This window comes from Canis lupus, chromosome 18, assembly GCF_011100685.1.
Source record: "Canis lupus familiaris isolate Mischka breed German Shepherd chromosome 18, alternate assembly UU_Cfam_GSD_1.0, whole genome shotgun sequence".
In the NCBI taxonomy this organism is placed as follows: Eukaryota; Metazoa; Chordata; class Mammalia; order Carnivora; family Canidae; genus Canis; species Canis lupus.
Genome location: NC_049239.1, coordinates 47,461,087 through 47,488,142, shown reverse-complemented (window position 1 = coordinate 47,488,142; position 27,056 = coordinate 47,461,087). Strand labels below are relative to the sequence as shown.

The 27,056-nt window shown below is 50.8% G+C and overlaps 2 protein-coding genes and 1 long non-coding RNA gene across 9 annotated transcripts in view; 2 read left to right on the top strand and 1 right to left on the bottom strand.

Moving 5' to 3' along the window:
- Positions 1 to 3,897: 3,897 nt before the first annotated feature.
- LOC100688321 (tumor necrosis factor receptor superfamily member 26-like) lies at positions 3,898 to 24,391 on the top strand. Of its 5 annotated transcripts, XM_038563610.1 has the most exons (12): positions 3,898 to 4,078; positions 11,410 to 11,497; positions 12,701 to 12,829; positions 15,265 to 15,376; positions 16,525 to 16,604; positions 18,836 to 18,958; positions 19,330 to 19,368; positions 19,470 to 19,495; positions 20,726 to 20,983; positions 21,936 to 22,035; positions 22,499 to 22,541; positions 23,635 to 23,712. In XM_038563610.1, the coding sequence occupies exons 1-10, from the start codon at positions 4,007 to 4,009 to the stop codon at positions 22,011 to 22,013; spliced, it is 1,005 nt and encodes a 334-aa protein (XP_038419538.1). In that variant the 5' UTR covers positions 3,898 to 4,006; the 3' UTR covers positions 22,014 to 22,035; positions 22,499 to 22,541; positions 23,635 to 23,712. The 5 variants fall into 5 exon arrangements, with proteins under 5 accessions (XP_038419538.1, XP_038419539.1, XP_038419536.1 ...); XM_038563609.1 differs by lacking the exon at positions 21,936 to 22,035 and having other exon boundaries at positions 3,916 to 4,072; positions 23,635 to 24,391; XM_038563607.1 differs by lacking the exon at positions 21,936 to 22,035 and having other exon boundaries at positions 3,918 to 4,078; positions 23,635 to 24,391.
- On the bottom strand, positions 22,701 to 25,921 carry LOC119864242. The gene is made up of 3 exons (XR_005373529.1): positions 25,813 to 25,921; positions 25,030 to 25,190; positions 22,701 to 23,273 (listed from the first exon to the last, which is right to left on the bottom strand). It is a non-coding gene; the product is annotated as an uncharacterized LOC119864242 (long non-coding RNA).
- A 14-nt stretch (positions 25,922 to 25,935) lies between these two features.
- The window catches only part of CARS1 (cysteinyl-tRNA synthetase 1), a 48,063-nt gene continuing 46,942 nt past the window's right edge, over positions 25,936 to 27,056 (top strand). Inside the window, exon 1 of one of the 3 annotated variants that reach the window (XM_038563604.1) lies at positions 25,936 to 26,055. In XM_038563604.1, the coding sequence (XP_038419532.1) occupies positions 26,031 to 26,055 (25 nt within the window). In that variant the 5' untranslated portion in view covers positions 25,936 to 26,030. Of the gene's footprint in view, positions 26,056 to 26,785; positions 26,931 to 27,056 lie in introns of those variants that run through there. The other 2 variants (XM_038563605.1, XM_038563606.1) reach the window with 2 other exon arrangements.

Below are 27,056 nucleotides of genomic sequence, written 5' to 3'. Positions count from 1 at the left end.
ATGTTAACTCACTTTGCAGAAGGACTTGAAACTGGAAAAAATCTGTTTTCTCAGTTTGAGCACTGAGTGAGCCTTGCGCATTAGAAAGACTGGAAGCTGGCGAGCCAGATGCCACTTTCTGAAACCCGTGCTAGGGAGAAGGAAGGACTTTCTCCCTCCTACTCCTTGAGGCTAGGTGATGAAAGAGTAGTGAGGGACGGGTGGGGCTGGGTAGGGAGGAATAGGCAGGAGCCTCCATGACCAGGGTCTCCAGAAATTGCAGAAATAATGAGGTGTAATGAAACCACAGATAAAATGCACTGAAACAGAGCACTGTGTTTGTCTTATACCTCAGAGATGAGGTATTCAAAGAAGTAATCGTGGTGGTACCACTGCTGACCTCAAGAAGACTGAAGTTCCCGGGTTGGTTTTCAGTAAAAGACCGACCAATAAAGCCCTAGTGGCAACCCATGGGGGACTCCTCTCACTCTAGAGAGCTTTCTTTCTGTTCTCAACTTCACTTAATAGACATCACTTCACCCTTTTATGTTCATGAGATTCATTCTTCGACTCTGCAAGACAAGATCCCTGCAACCCTGCATCATTTCGACTGGATATTATATTGCCACCCATTGGCTTTGGGTTGGTTGGTTTTGTTGTTGTTGTTGTTGTTGTTGTTTTTTCATGACTTTTCTTTTATTGTGCTAAAATAAACACAGAAAAATTTCCCATCTTACCCACTAGCCCCCATTCTGTCCCAGTTCCTGGTACCCATAGTCCTTCTTTTTATCTCTATGGACTTGTGTCCTCCAGGTTCTCACAGGGGTGGACTCAGACAGCATTTGTCCTTTTGTGACTGGCTTACTTCACCAAGCATCATGTCCTCAAACTTCATCCATGTTGTAGCAGGTGTCAGAGTGCCCTATTCTAAGGCTGAATAGTATTCTTCCTTGTGGTTGGACCATATTTAGTTCATCCTTTCACCCCTTGATGGACATGTGGATTACTTTCATCTTTTGCCCATCATGAATAATGCTGCAGAGAACATGGATGTGCAACTATTTCTTCAAGGTCCTGTTTTTGATTTTTTTTGGATCTCAAATGGAACGGGAAGCAGTGTGGCCATGGCAGGTCCTAACAGGATCCTCATGCTCCTTGGGCAACCAGCACCATCGAAGACCTAACAGGGTGGAAATCCTACCTCCAGCCCAGGTAATAAATCTGTGGTCTGGAGGCAGCAGGGGTCTGACCCTGAGCTCCAGCCATTCTGGCAACAGCAGCTCCTTGCCCCAAGTCCCTTTCTTTGCCTGTTTCACCTCTTGATTCCCCAGCGACTACACAAATGTCTGTGTTGCACTGGGACTTGGAGCATCACTTATTTCGACAGCTTAACTAGCGGCACTCTGTGTGTGTCCGGCACTATGGAGAAAAAGAACATACGCAAAGTGCTTGGAATGGGCATCAGCAGCGGTTAATATAGTGTATTTGACTAAAGAACAAATGCTGGAGATGCCTGGGTGGCTCAGTGGTTGACTGTCTGCCTTCAGCTCAGGTCATAATCCCAGGGTCCCCACAGGGAGCCTGCTTCTCCCTCTATGTTTCTGTGTCTCTCACGAATAAATAAATAAAATCTTAAAAAAAAAAAAAAAGAACAAATGCTGCTCTAGGACTCATTCATTATTATCTCCCAGCTGTGGTATAGGAGGTGCTTCCAGAGTCGTGGCTTTGCACCATAACCTTGTAACCTCATGTTATGAGATGAATTTCATTCCTTTTCCACTCATGTGTTGTGTGGAGGTCTAACCCCCAGTACCTCAGAATGTAGCCCTATTTGGAAATAAGTACCTGATTTGCAGTTGTACTTTACTAGACGAGGTCATAGTGGACGGAGGCTGCGACTTTTTGCAACATGACTGGTATCCTTATAAAAAGGGGAATTTTGAAAACAATGAAATCTTGCTGCTTGCAACAACATATGGATGGAGCTAAAGAGTATAATACTAAGTGAAACAAATCAGTCAGAAAAAAACCAATATCATGATTTCACTCATGTCAAATTTAAGAATTAAAAAAAAATGAACAAAGATAAAAAGGGAAAAACCAAAAACACAGACTTTTTTTTTTTTTTTCCACATTTCATTTATTTGAGAGAGAGAACCAAAAAGCACAAGCAGGGGGAAGGGAGAAGCAGACTACCCTCTGAGCAGGGAGCCCCACCCAGGACCCCAGGATCATGACCAGAGGTCAAGGCAGAGGCTTAACCCACTGACCCACCCAGGCACTCCAAAAAAAAAAAAAAAAAAAAAAAAAAAGCAGACTCTAATCTATGGAGATCAAGTAGGTGGTTATAAAAGGGGAGGTGGGTGGGGGCATGGATGAACTAGGTGAAGATTAAGACTTATGGTGATAAGCACTCAGTAATGTGCAGAACTGGCAAATCATGTATGGTACACCTGAAACTAATATAACACTGTATGTTAACTATAACTGGAATAAGGGGCACCGGGGTGGCTCAGTCAGTTGAGCACTGATTTTTTTTTTTTTTTTTTAAGATTTTATCCACTTAGGGCAGCCTGGGTGGCTCAGTGGTTGAGCATCTGCCTTTGGCCCAGGGCCTGATCCTGGAGACCCAGGATCGAGTCCTGCATCAGGCTCCCTGCATGGAGCCTGCTTCTCCCTCTGCCTGTGTCTCTGCCTCTCTCTCTCTCTCTCTGTCTCTCATGAATAAATAAATAAATAAATAGATAAAAATCTTAAAAAAAAAAAAAGAGTATCCATTTATTCATGAGAGACACAGAGACATAGGCAGAGGGAGAAGCAGGCCCCATGCAGGGAACCCCACCTGGGGCTCTATCCAAGGTCTCCAGGATCACGCCTTCTGGGTTGAAGGCGGCACTAAACCACTGAGCCACTCGGGCTGTCCCAGCATCTGACTCAATCTCAGCTCAGGTCTTGATCTCAGGGTCATGGCTTCAAGCCCTTCATTGGGCGGTGGGGCCTACTTAAAAATAATGATAATGGGGATGCCTGGGTGGCCTTTGGCTCAGGGGATGATCCGGGTCTGGGCACCGAGTCCTGCATCGGGCTCCTGTGGGGAGCCTGCTTCTTTCTCTTGTCTGTGTCTCTGTGTCTCTCATGAATAAATAAAATCTTTAAAAAAAATGATAATATTAATAATAATAATAAATAACAGGGGAAATTCGGACACAGACACGCACAGTGGGAGAACACTGTGTGAGGATGAAGACAGAAATGGGGTGATGCTTCTGTAAGCAAGGAGTGGGAAAAATTAGCTGACATTACCACATGCTTGGGCGGAGACTGCAAACAATCTGTGGCTCAGAAGGAAACAGCCCTGCTGAATGTCTCCTTGTCAGACTTCCGGTTTCCAGAACTGAGATAGGATGAATTTCTGTTTAAACCAGCCAGCGTGTGGTTTGGCACACACTGTGCTATGGCAGCCTAGCAAATCTACACAGGGTCGTTCCCCAGGGCCTGTCTTGTCTGCTCACTTTTCACTCTAAGTGCAGTTTCTTTTCTTTTTTTTTTTTTTTCTTTTTTTTACAGGATTTATTCATCTGAGGCAGAGAGAGAGAGAGAGAGAGAGAGCAGGCAGGAGCAGGGGGGAGGGGCAGAGGGAGCCCCAAGACAGGCCCGATCCCCTGACTCTGGAATCCTGACCTGAGCTGAAGGTAGATGCTTAACCCACTGAGCACCCCCGTCAGGATCCCAAAGACGGTTTCTTTTGCCTAATTACACGTCCTTTTACGAATGAATGGGACTAGGTGGCACCGCCTCCTGGTCACCCCGGCTGGAAAGTTCTGGTAGGACGAGCCAAGAGGCTGTGAGCAGGGAGGGGAATTCCTGTTCTTGGGCTGTAGGGCCACTGGCTCCTCCCCGGACCAAAAAAAAAAACAAAAAAACAAAAAACGGCGGAAATTTTTATTTCTGGGCCGCCCCGCCCACCGGAGGAGGCTATAAAGCAGGCGCCCGGAGCGCGCTTCGCCGTCGTCGTCCGTGACCAGCGATGCTTCCCGAATGGCGCGTCCTGGGGCGGGCGTGGGCCGTCTGTCCCCTGCTGCTGCTCCTCAAGGTCCGGGTGAGCACCGCTCGGCTCCCGGGGCCCGCCGAGGCCAGCGGGGGGCTCGGGGCGCGCGGGGGGTGCGCGGGGCGCGCGCGGGGTTGGCTCGGGGCGCGCGCGGGGGTGGCTCGGGGCGCGCGGGGGTGGCTCGGGGCGCGCGGGGGGTGCTCGGGGCGCGCGGGGGGGTGCTCGGGGCGCGCGGGGGGGTGCTCGGGGTGCGCGGCGGGGGCTCGGGGCCAGGTCCGGGCGGGGCGGGAGCGGGCTCCCCGGCCTGGCTGGGCGGCGGTGACTCAGCGCGCCCCGGGCGCCCAGGTAGGGAGGGGGTGTCGGTAGGTCTCCCTCGGGTTTTCGCCCGGGGCCGGAGCTGCGCCGCCGTGCATTCTTTTTTTTTTTTAAGACGTTATTTATTGGGGAGAGGCGCGCTGGTTCGCGGTACCCCGGGACAACGCGCGGAGCCGGAGGCACATGCGCTTAACCGTTGCGCCTCCAGGCCCACGCCAGGCAGAATCTTTAGCTCAAAGTTGCGTCATTTGCTAAAAATGATCTTGGCAGAAATGGCGTCGTAGCGATGCGATGATTTCTTTTTTGTTAAGATTTTATTTATTTATTTATTCATGAAGATAGAGAGAGAGGCAGAGAAGGTAGCAGGCTGCTTGCAAGGAGCCCGGTGTGGGCCTCGATCCCCCACACACCATGAAGCCCGGAACGTAGGCAGATGCTCAACCGCTGAGCCACTCAGGCGTCCCTGAAGATTTTGATCAAGTGTCGGAGAGCCTCAGGCACAAAATCAGTGTTCTCCGCCTCTGAGTGTTGGTCTGAAAAGGCACTAGAGACTGATTACTCGCCGACGGTACTCCTCGAGCCTGCAAAGGATGAGGCCTAGGCTCTTTGCACCCGGCCATTTGCCGAGTTTGGCTACAGCGTTGCTGTTTTTCTCCCTGAGAAAGGATGCTTTTCTGTTTTTTTTTTTTTTAATTATTATTATTTAAGATTTTATTTATTTATTCATGAGAGAGAGAGAGAGAGACAGGCAGAGGGAGAAGCAGGCTCCATGCAGGTTGCTTGATACGGGACTCGGTCCTGGGACTCTAGCATCATGCCCTGAGCTGAAGGCGACGCTTAACCACGGAGCCACCCAGACGTGCCATTGATTTACTTTTTTTTTTTGTTTTTTTTTTTTTGTTTTGTTTTGTTTTTTTGTTGTTGTTTTTTTTTGATTTACTTTTTAAAAAGGTTTTGCTTATTTTAGAAAGTATAAGGTGGGGGAGAGAGAGCTGAGTGCAGAGCCTGTCATAAGGCTCTATCTCACAACTCTGAGAGATCATGACCTGAGTGGAAACCAACAGTTGGGTGCTTAACTGCATGTGCACCCCCACCCCCCGCCCCATTTTAGTGCTCCTAAATAACGGACAGTCTGTCAGTTTGAGGTTGTTTGGTATTCCTGGGTGCAGTCCAGTCTTGGCGTCTTCTGCCTGGAGGGCATTCGTACCTAACACCTTTTTTTCCCTTTTTAAAAAAAAAAATTTCATTTATTCATGAGAGACACAGAGAGAGAGAGGCAAAGACACAAAGACACAGGCAAAGCAGGCTCCATGCTGGAAGGTTGATGTGGGTGGAACTCATTCCTGGGACTCCAGGATTACACCATCCACCGAAGGCCGGCGCCAAACCCCTGAGCCACCCAGGGACGCTTTTTTTTTTTCCTTTTTTATTGTGAATTTTGCTTTTCTGTTTTATTAATAGTAGTTGACATACAATATTATGTTAGTTTCAGGTGTACAGTATAGTAATTCAACATTTATATCTGTTACAAAATGATCATAACAATGCCTAGTTACCACCTGTAACTGTCACCGTCCTGTACCTTACATCCTATGTTTCGTCCCCATGACTTCCTTGTTTTATAACTGGAAGTTTGTACTTCCAGATCTTTTAATTTCTTTCTTTCTTTCTTTCTTTTTAAAAATTTTATTTGTTTATTCATGAGAGATGGCAGAGACATAGGCAGAGGGAGAAACAGTCTCCCTGCGGGGAACCCGATGTGAGACGCGATCTCAGGACCCCGAGATCATATATGTGTCATGTATCATCTCATTGTGGTTTTGATTTGCATTTCCCTGATGAGTGATGCTGAGCATTTTTTGTGGGCTTATTGATCATCTGTGTCTCCTTTAGAAAAAAGTCTACTTGGTTCCTCCGCCCATCTCTTAACCTGATTTTGTTTTTGTTTTTGTTTTGTTTTAATGGAGTTTGTATGAGTTCTTTACATGTTTTGGATGTTAAGCCCTTGTTGGATTTATCGTTTGCAAGTATTTTCTCCAATTCAGTAGATGGGCACTTCATTTTGTCAATGGTTTCCTTCTCTCTGCAAAAGCAGAGAGCCTTTTAGCCCATGAGACTGGTGGGTCATGCTTCAAAATATGGTGGTTGGTGCTTATTCAGGGTACATTCTTCCATCAGTTTTATTTTATTTTATTATTATTATTATTATTTTAAGATTTATTTATTCATTCAGAGAGAGAGAGGCAGAGACACAGGCAGAGGGGGAAATAGGCTCCATGCAGGGAGCCCACGTGGGACTCATCCCGGGTCTCCAGGATCACACACCCTGGGCTGCAGGCGGTGCTAAACCGCTGCACCACCGGGCCTGCCCCTATTTTATTTTTTTAACATTTATTTGAAGGAGGGGGAGCAGCCACGAGGGGAGAGGCGAGAGAGGAGAAGAGGGAGAAGGAGAAGCAAACCTCCCCACTGAGCAGGGAACCTGCTGAGGGGACCCATCCCAGGACCCTGGGATCCTGACTTGAGCCACCCAGGCGCCCCTTTCATCAGTTTCTTGTCACAAATGCTGAAGCTTTAGGGCGGGGAGAACTTCAAATCTGCAGCTTCTGGAATTAGCCTGCCAGTCTGATTGTGACAGTGCAGGAGAAATGCCTCTTTTCTCCTCTGCCTGGCTCAGGGTTCTCAGGACCCCTCCCAGGACCTTTCAGTCTGGGAGGCTGGGGTGGCCGTGAAGAAGACGCTCACTTCCTATTGGTGGCATGTTCTCGTTCACACAAGCACTTCACTTCCTGCAGGCTCTTTTTTTTTTTTTTTTAATTTATGGTAGTCACAGAGAGAAAGAGAGAGAGAGGCAGAGACATAGGCAGAGGGAGAAGCAGGCTCCATGCACCGGGAGCCCGACGTGGGATTCGATCCCGGGTCTCCAGGATCGCGCCCTGGGCCAAAGGCAGGCGCTAAACCGCTGCGCCACCCAGGGATCCCTCTTGCAGGCTCTTCAGGGCTTTTCCACGTGGTTGCGGTTCCCACATGGCATTGCGTGTCTGTCTAGTGGACAATTCTTTAGTGATTTCTTGGTACAGAAGCAAAGGGGCTGGAGGGGACTGAGCCTCAGCCTGAGCAGTTGCTGGAGGGAGCCTGGGGGTGGGGGTGGGGGTGGTGCAGGGAGCAGGGGGACCCATGGCTGGGGCGAGCCTTGTGGGGTGGGGGATTGCTGCTGGTAGGTGGGCCACAGCTGGGGACCTGGGGACCCCTTAGTCACCTGCACGGAGGTCTAGGAGGTGGGGAGTCCGGCACGTGTCTGGTATAAAATCTACCAAAAAGGAACCAAAAAGGGGATCCCTGGGTGGCTGAGTGGTTTGGCACCTGCCTTTGGCCCAGGGCATGGTACTGGAGTCCCAGGATCAAGTCCCACATCGGGCTCCTTCCATGGAGCCTGCTTCTCCCTCTGCCTGTGTCTCTACCTCTCTCTCTGTTTCTCCCATGAATAAATGAATATAATCTTTAGAAAAATCTACCAAAAAAACTCAGAATACGAGGTAATACTTTCTTGAAAATGAAAAATCCGTGTCGCCGCCCCACCCCCGCCCGCCACCAAAAAAAATCCAGGCTGAAATAGCATGAATTTAAAATGAAAACATTTTATTTTTAAAGATTTTATTTATTTATTCATGAGAGACAGAGAGAGAGAGAGACAGAGAGAGGCAGAGACACAGGCAGAGGGAGAAGCAGGCTCCATGCTGGGAGCCTGATGCGGGACTCGATCCTGAGTCTGCAGGATCAGGCCCTGGACTGAAGGTGGCACTAAACCGCTGAACTACCTTGGCTGCCCAAAATGAAAACATTTTAAATAAAGATGAAAGGGGACCTGGGGACCTAGCACTTGATCAGAGCCTGCCTGCTTTCCTATCCCAACTCAATTTCCGGGAAAAACTTACTCACCAAAGCTGGGAGCAGTCGACTGATTCAGTTTTTTTAAATCTTGCATCATGCTCCTGTGCTGAGTTGGAGGGGGGCTGGGATGTTACCTCCATCCACCCTTGTCCCGAGTCATCAGGGTACAGACGATGGGCCACCAGGGGTACAGCTGAAACCACCAACCCTCCGGGGACCTGGGGACCTAGCACTTGATCAGAGCCTGCCTGCTTTCCTATCCCAACTCAATTTCCGGGAAAAACTTACTCACCAAAGCTGGGAGCAGTCGACTGATTCAGTTTTTTTTAAATCTTGCATCATGCTCTTGTGCTGAGTTGGAGGGGGGCTGGGATGTTACCTCCATCCACCCTTGTCCCGAGTCATCAGGGTACAGACGATGGGCCACCAGGGGTACAGCTGAAACCACCAACCCTCCTGCCCCTGCTCTGGTTCTGGCTGTGGGTTGAAGTACTGTTTCCGGGCTCCAAGAGCTGGGGGCTTGGCAGCACCCGCCAGCAGAGGAAGTGGGCAGGCCAGCAGAGGGGGCTGGACATGTGGCCTGACACTGGCTTGACATGGGGAGGGCAAGTCCCTACTTCTTCTAGTGTCATCTGCCCTCGCGGGGCACCCCCTTGCGGGCTGAGCTGATAAAACCTTGGCAGGAGGGAAGAAATGGCCTCCCATTATGTTCTTGCCAGAGAGAGTTCCAGAAACGAAAGCTGCTGGGACGCCTGGGTGGCTCAGCAGTTCAGTATCTGCCTTCAGCTCAGGGCGTGATCCTGGAGTCCCGGGATCGAGTCCCACGTCAGGCTCCCGGTGTGGAGCCTGCTTCTCCCTCTGCCTGTGTCTCTGCCTCTCTATGTGTCTCTCATGAATAAATAAATAAAGTCTTTTTTTTTTTTTAAAGCTTTCCTCTTGTTTTGAGATTTTTTTTTTTTAACAAGGCTTTTAATTTTTCAGGTTTCATTTTGAAATACCTTTGGACTTTTGAAGTACCAAAACATTCCAGATGGTTGTGCAACAGTGTGAAAGGGCTGGATGCCACCATAGTGTACACTTTCAGGCGGTTACTTTTAAGTGGCATGCGTGCTAGCCCACAAAATAAAAAATGATATACCCCCTTCCCCAAAAAAAAGAAAAGAAAAGAAAAAGCCCGCAAAATAAAATTAAATAGCACAGACTGGTAGTTAACTAGTGTCTGCCCTCCACGCTCAGAACCAGGGGGTGCCCAGGGCGAACGTTGAAGCTGTGCCCTCCTCAGGTCACCTGTCCCACTGACGTCCTCAGGCTGAGTTCTCAGTCTTCTCTACCGTAGAAGGGACTCTGTCCTTGCAGCTGCAGCATCTCCTAGGCACATGACCCATGACACCCTTTCCCTGCCAATGGTGACTTTGGTGACAGTTCAGGTGCTGTTCGCCAGCTCTCTTCACTGTACGGTTAGTATTTTCTGCCTCTGTAATTACCAGGTATCTTGCTGGGAGTTGCCTTGAGACTAGGTAACTATCCTGTTTTCCCAGGAGCTTTTCATTCACCAAGTGCGTTCATTGATAGATTGTTGCCTGAACCAGTTACCATTGTAGAGGTTGCAGACATTTTCTTCCTTAAGCCCATCTAAATATTTTGTGTTACTTTATTGTTTTGCCCCAGGTAAAATGTAACCTAAAGCAGTAAAAACTGAAAACAACCTAATTAGTGTTCCAGTGAGGGGAACAGAAAAAAAGGGATGTGGAGAAGGGAATAAAGGAAGCAAAAGCCAGGAAAGAAAGATAAAAAGAATCCAAGAGAAAGTGGAATATTAAAAACACAATGTAAGAAGGCAGAAGTAAACTTAAAGACGGTGGGGGTCCAATACCTACAAATAGATTGAACTTTCTGAAGGATCGGGTTGGAGTAGAAGGGAAAATATGGGGATGTGGTGTTTTTAAGAGCTCTGCCTAAAAGTAGGTAGCACAAAAGGTAGGTGGGAAGTGAACGGAGTGAAAGTAGATGGCAGGTCCTTCTCACCTAGGGGTGGCGGGAGTGGCATTGTCACAGTCCAGCAGAGTCTTGCTAGTTCTGTGTGTGGCTGGAGGTGCCATGAGCAGCAGCTCAGGGGTTACAGATAAATGTCACTGAGCAGGCAAGTTTACGAAGCAGAGTTCAGCAAATGGCAAGGATCTGGGGCACTAGCACAAGAGCAGGAACTGACATAATTGCCTGGTGAAGTCTACGATTTCAAACTTAGTAAGAGATTTTAATATACCTCAAAACCCGATACATTGAGCAGAAACCAACCAGTAAGGATGCAAAAAATTAGAACCATATCGTGACCAGTCAGCAGTGTGTGTGCACCTGGATAGCAGGTTCCCAAGCGGTGGGTGATGTGCTTTCTTGACACAGATACGGCTGCTGAACAGATTAACTAGAACGAAAAAAAGTACTCGGGGGGGGGGCCCTGGGTGGCTTCGTCCCTTGAACGTCTGACTCTTGATTTGGGCCCAGGAGCTTGATCTCAAGAGTCCTGGGAATCAAGCTCCGTGTTGGGCTTCACACTCAGGATGGAGTCTGCTTGGTGTTCTCTGCCTCTCCCTCTGCCTCCCCTGCTTGTGCACTCTCTAAAATAAATACTTTTTTTAAATATTTTATTTATTTGAGAGAGAGCGAGAGCACACACAAGCACAAGTAGGGGGAGCAGTCAGAGAGAGAGGGAGAAGCAGGGTCTTCACGGAGCAGGGAGCCTGATGAGCTCCATCCCAGAACCCTGGGAATCAAGATCTGAGCTGAAGGCAGCCACTTCACCGACTGAGATACCCAGGTGCTCTGAAATAAATCAGTCTTAAAAAGAAAAAAGAAAAAAAAAAAAAAAGGAATACTTATTCCCAAAGGATCCATCACATACAGGATCCAGTTCTGGCTGAGCCAGTAGGTGAGAGCAACAACAGAACAGTGGGCTGTACCACATGTGTTTGGAAACAACGAACATTTACCCCCACAGTAACACTGCTCCATAACACCGAGTCCAAAAGCACAGAACTACATAGGAAGTTTCCACCCCCATGAAGTGGTAGGTGACTGTCCACCTCTCTGCTCCTATGTGTCCAGATAGAGGGTGTGTGTGGCTCCGTCTGTAGCAGAGGCTTCTCTTAATAACACCCGTCTCCTCTTTCTGATTGAAGGTGCCCATGGCAGCCATTGTGTCCGATTGTATGGAATATGAATATAAACCTGAGGGTCTCAACCTCTGCTGTGAAAAGTGCCCTGCCGGTGAGTCCCAGAGTATCTTCTGGATCCTTGTGGGGTGGCTCTCCAAAGCTAGAGAAGGAAGGCTGTGGGCTCTTGGAGCAGAGCTGGAGGTGGGGTGGGGAGAACTCTGTTGGCTCAGGTGGGTGGACCTCTCCTTGGCACCCACCCACCCCCTCTGTGCCCCCACTCTGGAGGGCTTTCACACAAACAGGTTTGTGGGTTTGTTTTGTTGGGTGAGATGCCTACAGCAGGTGGAGGACAAGCTGGGGGTTCATACCTAGGCTGGATACTCTTACCTCCCCTCCCGTTGGGGTGACTGGACACCTGCTGGTTGTAGCAGCGCAGGGGCCACTGCTGTCCTTAAGTACAGCACATTCATGGAGGCTTACTCACCTGCATGAGGATACTCTGAATGAGCTCCACAAAGCAGGTGGGGGCTGCACCCCCCTCCCATTCTGTGTCACTTCATCTACACATGCAGACAGATGTGCACGCACTACAGTGAGAGCTTCAGGGGTCAACCACACACCTGTACCCACCCATCACCACCTGTATGTTCCACGCCCACGCTCTGCCGGCACAGGACACCTGTTTCAGGGACCAGATATCCTACCTGGGCTACTCACCCTGTACGCTCCTAACACCTCTGTCTGTATACTGCACATCTGTGTGTCCTCATCTTTGTGCACATGGCACCCCGCCCCCCACAGGCACAGCTCATGGGGAGGTGAATTAGACAGTTGTTTCAACTGGAAACTTTGTAATTCAGACTCTACAAATTGCAGTTTGTGACAACTTCCTCCCAGCAAGGTGTGATTTGACTCCGCTACAGCCTTTGCACGAGACAGGTCCTAGAACTGAGAGCTCCTCTGAGCCTGGTCAAAGACCTGTGTCTCTAGACCTCCAGTGTCCCCTGTAACTCCACCAGAAGCTGTCCAGCCCACTCTGGAGGGCTGGGGGTAGACACACAGACACTGTCAGGTTCTTAGGTGGGTTCCAGGGTGTATGCTGAAAACCATCTGCTTGTGTGTCCTGCAAGATGTCCCTGAAAGCCGAGGGGCATCAAGTCCCTGGGTTCCTGAGACACATGTGGCCAAGTTGTCAGACTAGAATGCTCCAAGGAAATGATTGCTGAGGGCTGGTCCCCAAGTGGAGGCCTCGGGCTGGGTCGGGTTGGGTTTGCTCTGGGCCCCCACCTCACCTCTATGTACCCCCCCTTCACAGGCCATTATGTCAGCAAACACTGTGATAAAAACCATGGTGCTGGGGTATGTAGCCCGTGTGAACCTGGAAGCTACCTTCCCTACCGAAATGGGGAGACAAATTGTCGGCTGTGCAGTCGGTGCCGAGAGGGTAAGTGGACTACAGCCAGGCACAGTGGGATTTGTTTCTTAAAACATAGCCCGCTTCGACTCAGCTTGTCAGCATTGCCCCAAGGAATTATTACAGATGAGCGCAATGATAGAGCTGCCATGTATTTAGTCAGTCTACACAGAATCAGGATTTTTAGGAACACTATATGCAGGAATAATATGCAAAGATTTATCTATATATGTTAGCAGCAAAGTGTTGTATTTTTTATTCTTATTTATTTATTTTTAAAGATTTTATCTTATTTATTCATGAGTGACACACACAGAGAGAGAGAGAGAGAGGCAGAGACATAGGCAGAGGGAGAAGCAGGCTCCATGCAGGAAGTCCAATGTGGGACTCGATCCCGGATCCCAGGATCAGGACCTGAGCCGAAGGCAGACACTAAGCCACTGAGCCACCCAGGCATCCCCCAAGTGTTTTAAAAAATGTAATTTTTTTTAAAAGATACTATTTGCATTAGCAAAAAATAGGATTCTTTGAGATAAATTTAGCAAAGGATGTATAAAATGTTAATGTGAACAAACAACATTTAAAGAAATCTACACATGAATCTACATAATAAGTAAGAAGACTCCATGTTTTAAAGAAATCAGTTCTCCATTATATGGATCTTAGACTCTGCATTCCCAGGAAGAATCCCAATGAAAATAATTCAATCATGCTGTATATTTTAAATACAGAATTTTTATATATTATTATTATTTTTTAAGGTATTATTTATTTGAGAGAGAGAGAGCAAGAGTGGGAGGGAGAGGGTGAGGGAGAGAGAAACTGAAGCCGACTCTGCGCTGAGCAAAGTCCATGCTGGGCTCCATCCCATGACTTCAAGATCATGACCTGAGCTGATACCAGCAGTTGAACGCTTAACTGACTGAGCTAGCCAGGTGCCCCCACAATTCTTATTTAAAAAAAAAAAAAAATCTTAACAGATATTTTCATGAAATCTAATGAGTTGACAGTTACCGAAACACTCAGGAGAAATGGAAAGAGCATACTGGCTCTCCATGTGTTAAGGCTTAGTGCAAAGAAGCAGTGAGACCAAAAAAAAAAAAAAGAAGCAGTGAGACCGCGTGTGATACTCACGTAAGGCCAGTGGAAGAGTCGACAGCCCCATCGATGTGGAAGGTGGTATGTGGCACGGTGACTGGGCCCCCTACCACCCCTAGGAGGAAGGGTGGCATCTCAAGTTTTGCTGGCCCAGGTTGCTGGCTGTCCACACAGAGCAGGCTCTAATGCAGGACAGGAGGCTTCCGCTGCCCACACAAGTCAACTCCTGAAGCATAGGCCAAATGTGAAAAGTCAGCCTTTAAGAAGCAAATATAGAGTATGGGGGCACCTGGGTGACTCAGTGGTTGAGCATGATCCTGAAGGTCCTGAGATCGAGTCCCGCATTGGGCTCCCCACAAGGAGCCTGCTTTGCCCTCAGCCTGTGTCTCTGCCTCCCTCTCTGTATCTCTCATGAATAAATAAATCTTTAAAAAAACAAAAAGAAAGAAAGAAAAAGAAAGAAAATACAGAGTATGACTTCGAGGCAGTGGAAAAACATTTTATGGGAGTCCTAAAAGTCACAAACCTTAAGAATGAGGTCGGTGAAAGTGACTGCGTTCAAATGACCAACTTCTATTATTGCAAGATACCCACGCTTTTAGAAAGTTAGGCTGCAAAGTGGGAGAATGTATTTATGTTATAAGCCATGCAGAATCACATCCAGAACAAACAAATTAGGAAGGAGGCTTGAAAAAACACTCAAGTGGAGAGACAGATGTGGCAAAGGTGAGACATAGGTGACCAGCAGACACGTAAAAAACGCTGGAGTAGACAGACGTGCTGTCACCGTCCAGTAGGCTGATGGAGTTGCAGTGCAGGTGTCAAACATTCGTCGGGGAGAGCAGAGAAGCAGAAGTCCTCTTCAACCTGAGGACGGCGGAAGGGCCCCCTCTTCCCCCTGTGGGGTTGATGTCAGCATGGCAGGAGGCAGGGGTCCCCTGTCTGCCATCCTTGCTCTCTGAGGTTTTATTTATTTATTTTTAAAGATTTTATTTATTTATTTATGAGAGATACAGAGAGAGAGAGAGAGGCAGAGACACAGGCAGAGGGAGAAGCAGGCTCCATACTGGGAACCTGATGTGGGACTCGATCCTAGGTCTCCAGGATCAGGCCCTGGGCTGAAGGTGGCACTAAACCATGAACCATTCAGGCTGCCCTCCCTCTGAGGTTTTATGCACACAGCACCTGGGGCAGCAGTGCGCTGTCCTTGGTGGGGCCCGCGGCAAATGGAGAGGTATGGGTGGTTTCTGAGCAGGTGGCCCTCGCCGGGACAGGGTTCATGCCTTCCACCAAGGTGCTGGGCGTAGCCTGTGTGGGAGGGGACGGCCCTGGCCTCGCACTGACCCTCAGCCTTGCCCTTTCAATAGACCAGGAGGTAGTCTCTCCATGCACAGCGACCCGTGACCAGCAGTGCCAGTGCAAGCCCGGCTACTTTTGTGACTCTGAAAACTGCGTGGAGAACTGCTTCCGGTGTCAAAGGTCCTGGAGACGTGGGCGTGGGCCCCTCCCGTACCCACAGTTCTGCAGACTCTAAGCCCCCAGTAGTGGTGGAGACCATCCAGACACAGGCAGCAGTGTCTGGGAGGGGCAAGGGCATAGAGGGGCCCAGCGGGGGTAGGAGGGAGCAATAGAGGATTCCCGGGGGAAGAGCTGTCTTGGACGGCGCCGTGTGGCAGAGCAGAATGACCATCGTCACTGTGAATGTCCTGTGGTGCTGTAACAGCGCCACAACTGGGTAGTTTTGAGAAAACCAACAGAAGTGTATTCTCTCACAGTTCTGGAGACCAGAAGTCTGAAACCAGTCGGGGCCGTGCTCCCTCTGCAGGCTCTAGGGAAGGACCCTGCCTTGCTTCTTCTGGCCTCTGATGTTGCCAGCACTCCTGGTGCTCCTTGGCTTACCTGCAGTCTGCTTCTGTCTTTTCGAGGTCCTCTTCTCATGTTTGTGTGTCTGTCTCTTCACATGGCCTTCTGTCTGTCCCAACACAAATTTCCCTCCTGTAAGGATGCCAGTCATCGAGCAGTCTGGTGTGACCTCATTGTAATGTGATCAGGTCTGCAAAGACCCTGTTTCCAAATGAGATCATTTTCTGAGGTTCTGAGTGGGCACGGATTTTGGGAGGACCTTAATGGGGACAGTGATAGTGGCAAAGCCACCTGAGAAAATAGCTCTTGTTTGTGAGGCACGTTGTAAACTAATATGATTCACACTGTTGAACTGTACCTTCTTGTATCTGGCAAGTCTATAGTAAGGACTGCTTTCAGGTCTGGTTTGATTACGGTTCTGGTTTCTATGGATTCTCTTGCATGTCCCATTTTCCATTTCACCTTTGCACTAACTTCTACAGTTACAGCAGGGCCAGTGCTCACAGTCACATTCAGCTCTATGCAGAAACAGGGAGGCTCCCCCTCCCCCAATACACCACAAAGGGTGGGACAGAGCTTTACTCTTCAATGACCAATTTGGACCAGACAGCTGGGGAGATGCCAGGCAGTGATTTCCTGAAAGCTAGTGGGCCATCCTGGGAACTGAGGCTCCTCTAACCCCTGGCCTGTGGGTGGTGAGAAGGATGTTTTGGGCTGTACCCTGGCAGGGAGAAATAATACTCCAGGTTTCTTCACTTTTTCAGTTGTCCTGACCATGTCAGCTCGCCGTGCAATGCCACAAGGGATACAGTTTGCAACACACAGGATACTACAGACACATCAGGTAAGAATTTGATGTCATCTCTTAACTCCAAGTCAGCAAACTGTTCACGTAAAGGAAACAGGTTAGGCTTTGCAGGCCATACGGTCTGTTGTCACTCCTCAATTCTGCTGCCATAGCAAAAGAAGACAGAGTAAATAAACAGATATGTTTGGGTACCATTAAAACTTGACTTGTAGGAATAGGCAATGGGCTGGATTTGGCCCACGGGCCATGGTTCACAGACCTCTTTGAGTAAACAAACTGATACCATGGTGATGAGCTACGGCTGTGTGGGCTGGCATGTCCTGCCTCGTGTCCAGTGCCCCACGGAGCAGGTGGGGAGTGGCATGGCTGGCTTCCGTGAGGCCTGCAATTTTCTCCTGCCTAGTAGCACCCCTTCCCATCTCTCCTTTCATGTGATCCCTAAAGCCATGCACCAGGTCCCTGCCTTCAAGGGGCTCCTCGTCTGTAGAGGGACATGAGGATTTGAGGCAGGCACAAGTGATGCCCGAAGCCTTTGATCTTGTACAGATACTTGGGCTGAGTGTCTGTGCAAGACTCATGCCTGCTTTGATATAGGATCATAGGCAGGGTTTTTTCTTAGTTTTGATAGTTAAAACTGACCCCTGAACAACATGGGGTGAAGGGTGCCGATTCCCCACGCAGTTGAAAATCCATGTACAATGTTTGATTCTGCCCCCTCCCCCCCAAATATGAACTACTAATCACCTACAGTTAACCAGAACCCGTAGTGGTGACACGGAGAGTTGATTCTCTCCTGTTTTGTACGTTACACGTATCCTATGTACTGTATTTTTCCAACAACTTGAACTAGAGAGAAAACGGGATCCAGGGATTTGTAAGGAAGAGAAAATAATGTGTACAGTACCGTACCATATCTATTGAAAAAAATCCGCACCTAAGTTATCCTCACAGTTCAAAACTCAGTTGTTCAGGGGTGAGCTGTATTTATAAAGGTTGGTAATTACTGACAAAATTAGGCTAAAGTCCCTTTGTGTTGGGAGTATCCCCTCCTCGGCGGGGTGCCTTACTCACGCCGGGGGATCTCCTGGTTCTCGCCCTTCATTTATCATTTACTGGCTTCTGTACAGCTGGAGCGCTTGTGTCCCGTGTGAGAAACCTGGGCTCCCCTCTAGACAGTTAGTGGTTTTTTTACCTTTCTGATTTTGTTCTACAGTGAACCTGGCCTTCGTTTTCTTTTTTTTTTTAATCTTTTTATTTATTTATTATTTATTTAAGATTTTATTTATTTATTCATGAGAGACAGGGAGAGAGAGAGAGAGAGAGAAAGAGGCAGAGACACAGGCAGAGGGAGAAGCAGGCCTCATACAGAGAGCCTGATGTGGGACTTGATCCAGGGTCTCTAGGATCACGCCCTGGGCTGCAGGCGGCGCTAAACCGCTGCACCACCGGGGCTGCCCTGGCCTTCGTTTTCTGCGTGGCATGGGGTAGGAGGTCCAGGTTCAGTGTGTCTTTCCAGACGTACATACAAATGAGCCCATGTAGTATTTTGCAGACATCCCCTTTCACCTGTAGGCAGTGTCAGGTGGTTGTAAAGCGAGCATCCCTATGAGCGGGAGGCTTTCCTTCTGTGCAATCTCGGGCCAAGCCCACCTTTACAGCGGGCCTCGACGTCCAAGGCACCGGGTCCCCCAGCTCTTCCTCCATATTGTCAGGCTGCTCTTGGACGTTGGTGTGTCCATTTACCTTGCAGAATTGGCTTGGTGATTTCCACCAAAAAAATTTGATGCGTGTGACTTGCACTTTTAAAGGATATTTTAACACCCAAAAAAAGAACAGATTAGGAAAGATCTAACCTGAGCACAAAGAAAATCTTTGAGTCAAAAAATGGCTTCAGTCAGGACTGGCCGTCCTCTGCCTCCTGCTGGAGGTGGCTGTGACCCCTCACGCCGGAGCTCTGTCCTGGGATACCAGGACCTCTTGCTGCACTCCTGGCGATGCCGACCTCTCTCCTCCCGCCTCCAGCCACCTGAGCAGGATCCCACATCCTCTGAGCTTGGGGTCTTCATCTGTGACCCAGGAAGCATGAGCCTTTTCTGCCTCCCAGTTGGGACGTTCAAGACGATGATCAGCGGGAGAGGGCTTGGGGCCTGGAGAGACTGCAGTGCTGCAGGCCCTCCTGGGAGCGGGAACTTGGCTGTAGCACGTCACTTGAGCAAGGAAAGTATGCTTGACCCTACTCTACCATTCTCTGCTACATCTCCTTCCAGAAAAGAAACCCGAAGGTGGGTCCCTCCAAATGTTTGTGCTGGTCGTCATCACCATCACCATCATCGTCATCGTCGTCGTCGTCGCCCTCATCTTCCTCCTCGTTTACTGCTATAAAAAGAAAGGTATAAATTCACATCAGGTCAGTCCTGGAAAAGCCAGCTCAGCAACCGCATCGGGAGGTCAGAAGTGGAGAGCCGGTGTTAGGAGACCCCGATGGGGTCTTTTACATTTAGAACACAGCTGTGTTTATTTTCTTACTCTTGTGCCTGAGCTCGGAACTCACGCACTGGGGGCTGCCTGCCACCTGCTTCTGGCACACAGGTCTTAAGCCCAGGTCAGGTCGGTTGGCTACAGATGCCATGTCCGAGGTGCTGTGGGCCAAGAGGTGGGGAGAGACCAGTGCTGTGTCCGCATGGGGGTGCCTGGGTGGAGGCAGGGGCCCCCGGTGCTGGCAGAGTGCCCCGAGGAAGCTCACCTCCCATGCTTTCCGCAGGTATGTGGCTCTACCAGAGGCTCATCAGCTTGTTGAAAGGCAAGTACTTTGTCGTGAATTCAGAGCAATTCTTTCCCTCATGGAAGTCCTTGTCCTCACAGGTGCCCTTTTTGTTAATTTCTTCTCTTCTTGGTCTTCAGGAAGGGTGGACGAACAAAGCAGCACTGTAAGTATTGCTCTGCAGTTTGCTTGATGATAGCTCCGGGCCTTGGTGGGTGCAGAGTCCCAGCAGACATCCCGGGGGCGGGAGCGCGGGAGCCCCTGCCTTCCCAGCCTCATCTGCACCTGCCTTGTTAGAGCCCCAGAATGTGCTGGAAGAAGACTTAAATTCTGCAGGTCTAGGCCAGAATGGAAAATAAGGCAGAGAGGGGCAGAAGGCTCTGCGTGATGCCCTGGGGCTGCTGTAACAGGTCATCACACACTGGGAAGCATGAAGCAATAGAGCCTCTTGTCTCCATACCTACAGGCTGGACTCTGGCATCGGGAATGCATGGGGCTGGCTCCTTCAGAGGCTATTGTGGGGGGTTCCTTCCTGCCTCTGCAGTCAGGGCTGGTAACCCTGGTTCTTCGGCAGAGGCATCACCCCATCTCTGGTTCTCATCACGAGTCTATGCATCTCAGACAGAGTCTGTCTCTCAGGAGGACACTGACCACCAGCTTTAGGGTTTGCATTAATCCAGTGTGAATTCCTGTAGTCGGGTCCGTTTTGGGGTACCAGAGGTTAGGATGTGCACATGTAGACACAACACTGGGGTGCTCCCAGACCACTGCCTGTAGAGCACACAGCGCAATAAAGCCAGTTAGATGAATTTTTCATTTCCCTGGAGTGTATGAAAGTTATGTTTACACCATAGTATAGTCTATCAAGTGTGCAATAGCTCAGTGTCTCAGAAAACAGTGTGCATACCCTACTTAAAAGATGCTTTAGTGCTGGGGGGTGCCTGGGGGTTCAGTACTGTGAAGACTATTGCCCAAGAAGTGCAGTAAAACAAGATCTGCCTGTATCTTTGGGGGCCCCCCCTTCAACCCACCAAAGGCTTGAGTTGGGGGGTCTTGGGATGCCCCCCACTAGGAGTTGCTGGCAGAGCAAGGATTTCACCCCATGAAATATTCTCTAAAATTGCATAGGGATGCCTGGGTGGCTCAGTGGTTGAGGGTTTGCCTTTGGCTCAGGTCGTGATCCTGGGGTCCTGGGATCGAATTCTGTTTCGGGCTCCCTGCAGGGAGCCTGCTTCTCCCTTTGCCTGTGTCTCTGCCTCTCTCTCATGAATAAATAAAATCTTTTTAAAAAATCTACATTTCCTGCTTACCCATCAGACAGTTGGCATCCTCCTCCCCTCGGAATATGTGCAGCAGGCTGCTGTGACCAAAATAACTTTGTCTTTGCCCTCTGCAGGTTGAGATACTGTTCCCTTCGAACCCCGAAAATCACCAGCCAGCCCTGGACATAGAAACATTGTTGCTGAAGGAGGGGCTTGAGGAAAGCCCCCACCCAAGGCCTTTGGAGGAGACCGAGGAGGGCATCGAGCTGCAGGATGTGGTGGTCAGAGAGAGCCCCCCAGCTCCAGAGCAGGTGGTACAGACTCCTGCTCTGGCTGTCTCTGTGTCACAGAACCAGAATGAAGTGTTCCCCTCCCTTAAGAGTCTGGAACAGGTACGTGAGCCAGCCAAGGGGGTCTGAGTAATGACAGCCTGTGCTCATGGAGCACTCAGTGTGTGCAGAGCTCGGTGTTAACTGGTGCCATGCATGCTTTTGCACAATTCCTGTGTGAGTTTCCTGGGACAGCTTAAACAACAGGTGTTCCTTGTCTCCGTGTCCTGGAGGCTGGAAGCCCAGGGATGGCGTGTCATCAGGGCTGCATCTGCCCGAGGCTGAGAGGGCCCATCTGTGCCAGGCCTCTGGAGTCTTTGGGGCTCCTTGGGGAAGCGTCACCCCACCCTCTGCCTCCATCCTCACGTGGCATCTCCCTATGTGCAAGTCTATGTCTTAATTTCCCCTATTTGTGAGGATACCAGTCACTGTTGGAGTGGGCCCCCCATGACCTTGTCATAACTTTCCTATCCGCCGTAACCCTGTTCCTGGCTGCAGTCACATACACAGGTTTGGAGTCTAGTGTCCAGGGGGATGCAGTTCCACCCACAGGAGCCCACAGGTGCATGACGCCACAGCCTCTGAGCGCGTGCATGTCTTGGGTTGGCACACCAACACCCGCTAAGTGGCTCTGGGGAGTAGGGCTCTTCAGGAGGAGGAGGACAGAGCCCATGTTTAGGGAATGATGCGGTCTGGCTTCTGAATCCTACAGGCAGGGCACAGGTGAGTCCCAGGGAAGAGGTCCCAGGGCTTCTGTGCCAGATGCCGTGGACCCTGGGGCCCCCTGGCATGGGTGCAGAGGTTGCAGACTGCACTGTGGAAACTGCATTCCTGGGTTGGGTGCTCTTAGGCATCATTTGAGGGAGACAGCCCCTGAGTGTCTTCAGACTCCCCGAGGCTCTGAGAGGAATCAGTACAGAAGCTGGGAGCCCTGCCAGCTCTGAGTGTCAGGAGGCAGGGGGCTCCCTCTCAGGCTGTGCCATGAGGACACCTCCCTTCTTACCCTGTTTTACAGCCAAGCAGCCAGTGCACAGAGCAGGGAGTCGTTTTCTGGGGCCAACAGCACTGGGTGCGAGGCAGAGCTGGGGTCTGAAGGCCTGGCTTTCATGTCCACAGTAGGTAGCCTGACACCGATGGGGAACCTGACCTCCCCCATAGGAGAAGTGGGCTTTGGAGCTGCGGCTCATGGGCAGCTGGGTGCAGCTGGTGTGGGCCTCCACTGGGAGACTGCATCTGAGTCTCCTAGCATCTCACTATGCATTTCTATGGACAAGTGTGCTCTCTGTTAGCATTCCCTGGAGCAGAGCAGGTCACCCCCAGGTGACAAAGTAGAGCTGTTCCCCACCTGCCCAGGCAGGGACCACTGAGCTGCCTCTGGGCCCAGGGCATGTCCTGGGGGACAGTGACCCATAGGACATAAGTGGCCGGTGAGCTCTCTGCCCCCATGGTGGATTCCTCGAAGGACATCACATATCCATAGAGGCCCACCTGCCCCCACCCTGCTCCTTCCTCAAACCAGATTGTGGTTCTGTTTCAGCCTCCTTCTCCTGGAACAATTTTATTTTTTTCCCTCCACAGGAATATGCAAAGAGATATTTTGTAAAAGATACATCAAATGAAGGTACATATTCTGAATTCCTTTTTTTTTTTAAGATTTTATTTATTTGAAAGAAAAAAAAAGATTTTATTTATTTGAAAGAGAATGCGGGGGTGGGGCATGAGCAGGGGGAAGGGAGAGGGAGTGGGGAGAAGCAGAAGCAGACTCTACTGAGCAGGGAGGTCAATGTGGGACTTAATCCCAGGACCCTGAGATCATGACTTGAGCCAAAGGCAAACACTTCACTGACAGAACCACCCAAGTGCCCCTGAATTCCTCATTTATAGCAACTGTTAAGCCTTCATCTTGCTTGGCCTATGTGTCAAGGCCTGGTGTCCTTGTTTCCAAGGACCGTGTGCCAACCTGAGATGCGCTTTTTCACACTCAAGAATGACGTTAGGGGAAACAGCACTTGTCAAACATGAGTTTTGGGGGGGGGTTCATAGAAATTAGATACCGCTTTGATTTTATCATATGTTCATGTCTTTTAAGGAGGAATGAATGGTGGTAGGAATGCTTGTACCCTTGATGAATAGGCCCTTCTTGGTGGTCATCAAAGATTGAGACCTACCACATGCCAGGTGCTTTTTGTATAGTTCATCTTCACAGGCAGCTCTACAAGACCGCCCCATTGTCCAGGCTTAAAAACACGACAGTCTGAAACTGATAGGTTGCAAAACTTGTGCCAGGTCTCAGATCCTAACCGTGGTCCCCAGCCGACACCAGGCCTTCTCAGTCTTGAGCAGCCTACAGCCTCTATCAAGAGATGTTAAGAGAGAGAAGCAGGGCAAGTGAACTGCAGCAGACTGTGGATCCCCGTGCAGCCCCCAACTGTCCCGGATCCTTGGCTCCTTCTCCCAAGCTCCAGTGATGAGCAATAAGCAGGGCAAGAGCTGTGGCCCCACCTCAGTATCCTGGCCTCGTACCCAATCTGTGACATTGGTAGGGGGTCGCACAGGACCTTCTACCTCCTGGGTATGGTGTGCTAGCTGTCGCCCAGTCCCCAGGGGACAGGAGGAGACACCTGTGATTGCACCCCTGGGGAGTAGTGACAAGAGGTGCCACACAGTCCTCCCAGAAATGTAAAGTGGTTTTTTTTTGTTCTTATTTCTTTCAGGTACCACCAGGCTCTATTATGAATTTGAAGAAATGATCCTGGACAAGAACTGGAAATCTCTGATGAGACTTATCGGTCTTGAAGAAAAGGACATTGAAACTTGCGAGCACGAAAACCCAGACAATTTGACGGAGCAGCATCATAAGATGCTCCTCAGGTGGAGGAACAAGCTGGGAAGGGAAGCCTCAGTTTTTAAACTGTTGGCTGCCCTACATAAAATGCAGCTGCATATGTGTTTGGAAAATATTATCAACGTACTACTTGTTGAAGGCATCTTAGGCAGGCATGCAGAGACCTCAGATTAAACTTTTGGCATGGGATTATGCCTTCACACAGGATCTGACCTATGCCAATGTCTACCTTTTGGAAACTTCTCAGTTTTCAGTTAGAAAGAATCATGTGCGTCCATTAACAGTGTCTCACTACATTTTAGTGAGAGTGCTTCCTGCCAAGATTAGTTGTGGGAATCACCCGTGGCCAAGGTGTAACCAGGGGTGAGCAGGTCCTCACTAGATTAACATTCCTCAGGGAACTTTCCCCAAGGGAAATTGTTTTTCTATTTAAAACAATGTAGCTGCTTGTGCTGAAGTCTTTTATGTCCAGGATGTGAATGAAATGCACAGGATATAAATGAAATGCAGTATTCCTCAATCACACCTTAGTGACTGCTTTCAGTCACTGACCACAATAAGCGAAGCATTTAATTTTATTGTAAAGTTAGCATTAGTTTAGTAAGTATAAGTTTTTCTGTTGTGTTTTCCTGTGTTTGTGGTTTTTTTTTTGTATTTATTTTGATACTGTGCAGGAGTGGAGGGCAGAGGGGGAGGGAAAGGGGAGGAGAAAGTTTAAGCAAGCTGCCCAGCCTGATGGCGGGCTCCACTACATTCAAATCAAAAGCCACATGCTTAACCAATGGAGCCAGTCAAGCACTTTTGTTATTTATTTTTAATAAAATTTTTATCTTAAATAATGTTTCCTCTTCTTTCCGGTGTGTACACAACTTTGGGTGTGCTATCCCTGGCAGGGGGTATCGTGCACAGAGGAAGACATGGACCCCCAGGATTTAATTTGCCAGTGGGAGGGCTCTGGCATGGGGGTCCAAAGCTGCAGAAGCCTCTTTTGGTTTGTGTTCCCCAGGGGTCTCTATGTCCAGAAATACTCATGCCTCAGAATGTGAGCTCTGCTCTGCCCTCCTCACCCCAAACATCAGTTCCTGGATGTGTTCACAGATTAGCCTGCTTATTTCCATTCAGTACCAAGCCTTTGACTTCCAGTGAAAGTAAATGTTACAATCACTCTGCTAACCCAGAGGTGGTTCGCTACCAACTCCCTTGTCTCCCAGGCCTCACCCAGGGCTTGCTGCTTTGTGGGGCTCTCCCAGGACCGGGCACTCACCCAACTAATCCAGGCCGTCATTTCGCTGCCCTGTAGACTGTAAAGGCTTCCAGTCCTGTTCTCCCTGGATCTCCAGGCCTCGGCAATGTGTGAGTTCTAAAGCACAAATCCAGTCATGCCTCATCCTGTCAACTTTCAGTGGGTCCATACCATTCTTCACTCTGTTTACAAGATGCTCCAAAAAGGTCAAGCCCTGGCCTGTCCCTCAAGTCCCCGTCTCCTGCCAGGGCTGCTCCAGGGCATTCTGCACTAACAGTGAAGTTCTCCATGGTTTGCTTTCTGCTAGGTTATCTGCTGGATGGTACTGTGACAGGAATGCACTTCCCATCCATTCCAATCCCATCTTTTTAAGATTGTATTTATTTATTCATAAGAGACACAGAGGCAGAGACACAGGCAGAGGGAGAAGCAGGCTCCCTGTGGGCAGCTGGACTCGAGACTCCATCTCAGGACCCCGGGATCACGACCTGAGCTGAAGGCACTCAAACGCTGAGCCATTCAGGTGTCCCCAAATCCCATCTTCTAAGTTTCTTTCCAAGTAGTCCTCCATCCCTTTTCGACCGCCAGCCTGGGGCTGGGGCTGGGGCTGGGGCTTGGGCTTGGGCTTGGGCTTGTCCCTATGTCCCTTGGTGCAATGCTAACTTAAACAGGCACGCGTGGATTCTGTCTTTAATGCCTGTGTCCCAGGGAGGACTACAACATCCTCCCAACACCCCCACACCTCCAGCGAGTCCCGCGCCTCCGCGCTGCCCCACCCCCCCCATCTTAGGTCGGGACACGGACCCTGTGGCCTCGAGGATGCTCCATGACGCCGCGCGTGGCGCAGTAACAACTACAACTCCCAGCATGCCCGGAGCCCGGGCGTCGGGAGTCCGCGGTGGTTGCCTGGCGACCGGGCGTATCCCGGAAGGTGGGGCGGGTGCTGGGCGGGACTTCCGGGGCGGTGGTTGCATCAGATTCTGGGAAGCTGGCATAGGGGCCGCTGGTTTGGAATTTCTAAGATGTCAGGTTCCTCTGGGGAGCAGGGTGAGTGCGCGCGGCGGGGCAGGCGGGGTCACTCCGTGCCCGGGGGGTCGGCGGGTCCCCGACCCGGCAGGCAGGGCGACCCCGGGGCCGGGGGGGTCGGCGGGTCCCCGAGCCGGCAGGCAGGGCCACCCGGGGCCGGGGGGGTCGGCGGGTCCCCGGGGCTGGCAGGCAGGGCCACCCGGGGCCGGGGGGATCGGCGGGTCCCCGACCCGGCAGGCAGGGCGACCCCGGGGCCGGGGGGATCGGCGGGTCCCCGAGCGAGCAGGCAGGGCCACCCGGGGCCGGGGGGGTCGGCGGGTCCCCGAGCCGGCAGGCAGGGCCACCCGGGGCCGGGGGGGTCGGCGGTCTCCGGGGCCAGCAGGCAGGGCCACCCCGGGCCTGGGGGGGTCGGCGGTCCCCGGGGCTGGCAGGCAGGGCCACCCGGGGCCGGGGGGGTCGGCGGTCTCCGGGGCCAGCAGGCAGGGCCACCCGGGGCCGGGGGGGTCGGCGGTCCCCGAGCGAGCAGACAGGGCGACCCGGGGCCCGGGGGGTCGGCGGGTCCCCGAGCGAGCAGGCAGGGCCACCCCGGGCATGGGGGATCGGCGGGTCCCCGAGCTGGCAGGCAGGGAGACCCCGTGCCCGGGGGTGCAGCGGGTCCTGGGGTGAGCCGGTGGGCGGTGAGCCACCCTGGGACCCTTAGCCTGGGCCTGCGCTGCCCGAGCCCCGCTGGGCTCCCGGAGGCCCCTCGGCCACCCCCTCCTCAGCCTCCTCCTCAGGCTTTGCTGGGGTCCTCCAGAGCCCCACCCCGCGTTTCCTGGCGGGACCTCGCTGTACTCTGAGACAGGCAGAGCCCCGGGATTGTTGCAGTTTGCTTCTAGCCTGGCAGCAAGCTGGGGGTGAGCACAAGAAGCTGGGGGGACGCAGACACGCACATGAAAGGCTTGGGATTTTACGGAGGCTTTCATCTGGGGTTCTGCAGACGTTGGCATTGGGCTTTGGCTGGTCAGAGCATTATTACCCCA

Bases quoted from the DNA above. Each gene is read 5' to 3' on its own strand.
- LOC100688321 (XM_038563608.1), top strand. From the start codon at position 4,007: ATGCTTCCCGAATGGCGCGTCCTGGGGCGGGCGTGGGCCGTCTGTCCC. The intron at 11,498-12,700 runs GTGAGTCCCAGA...CCCCCTTCACAG, and splicing joins CTGTGAAAAGTGCCCTGCCG to GCCATTATGTCAGCAAACAC. The intron at 22,542-23,634 runs GTACATATTCTG...TATTTCTTTCAG, and splicing joins AAAAGATACATCAAATGAAG to GTACCACCAGGCTCTATTAT.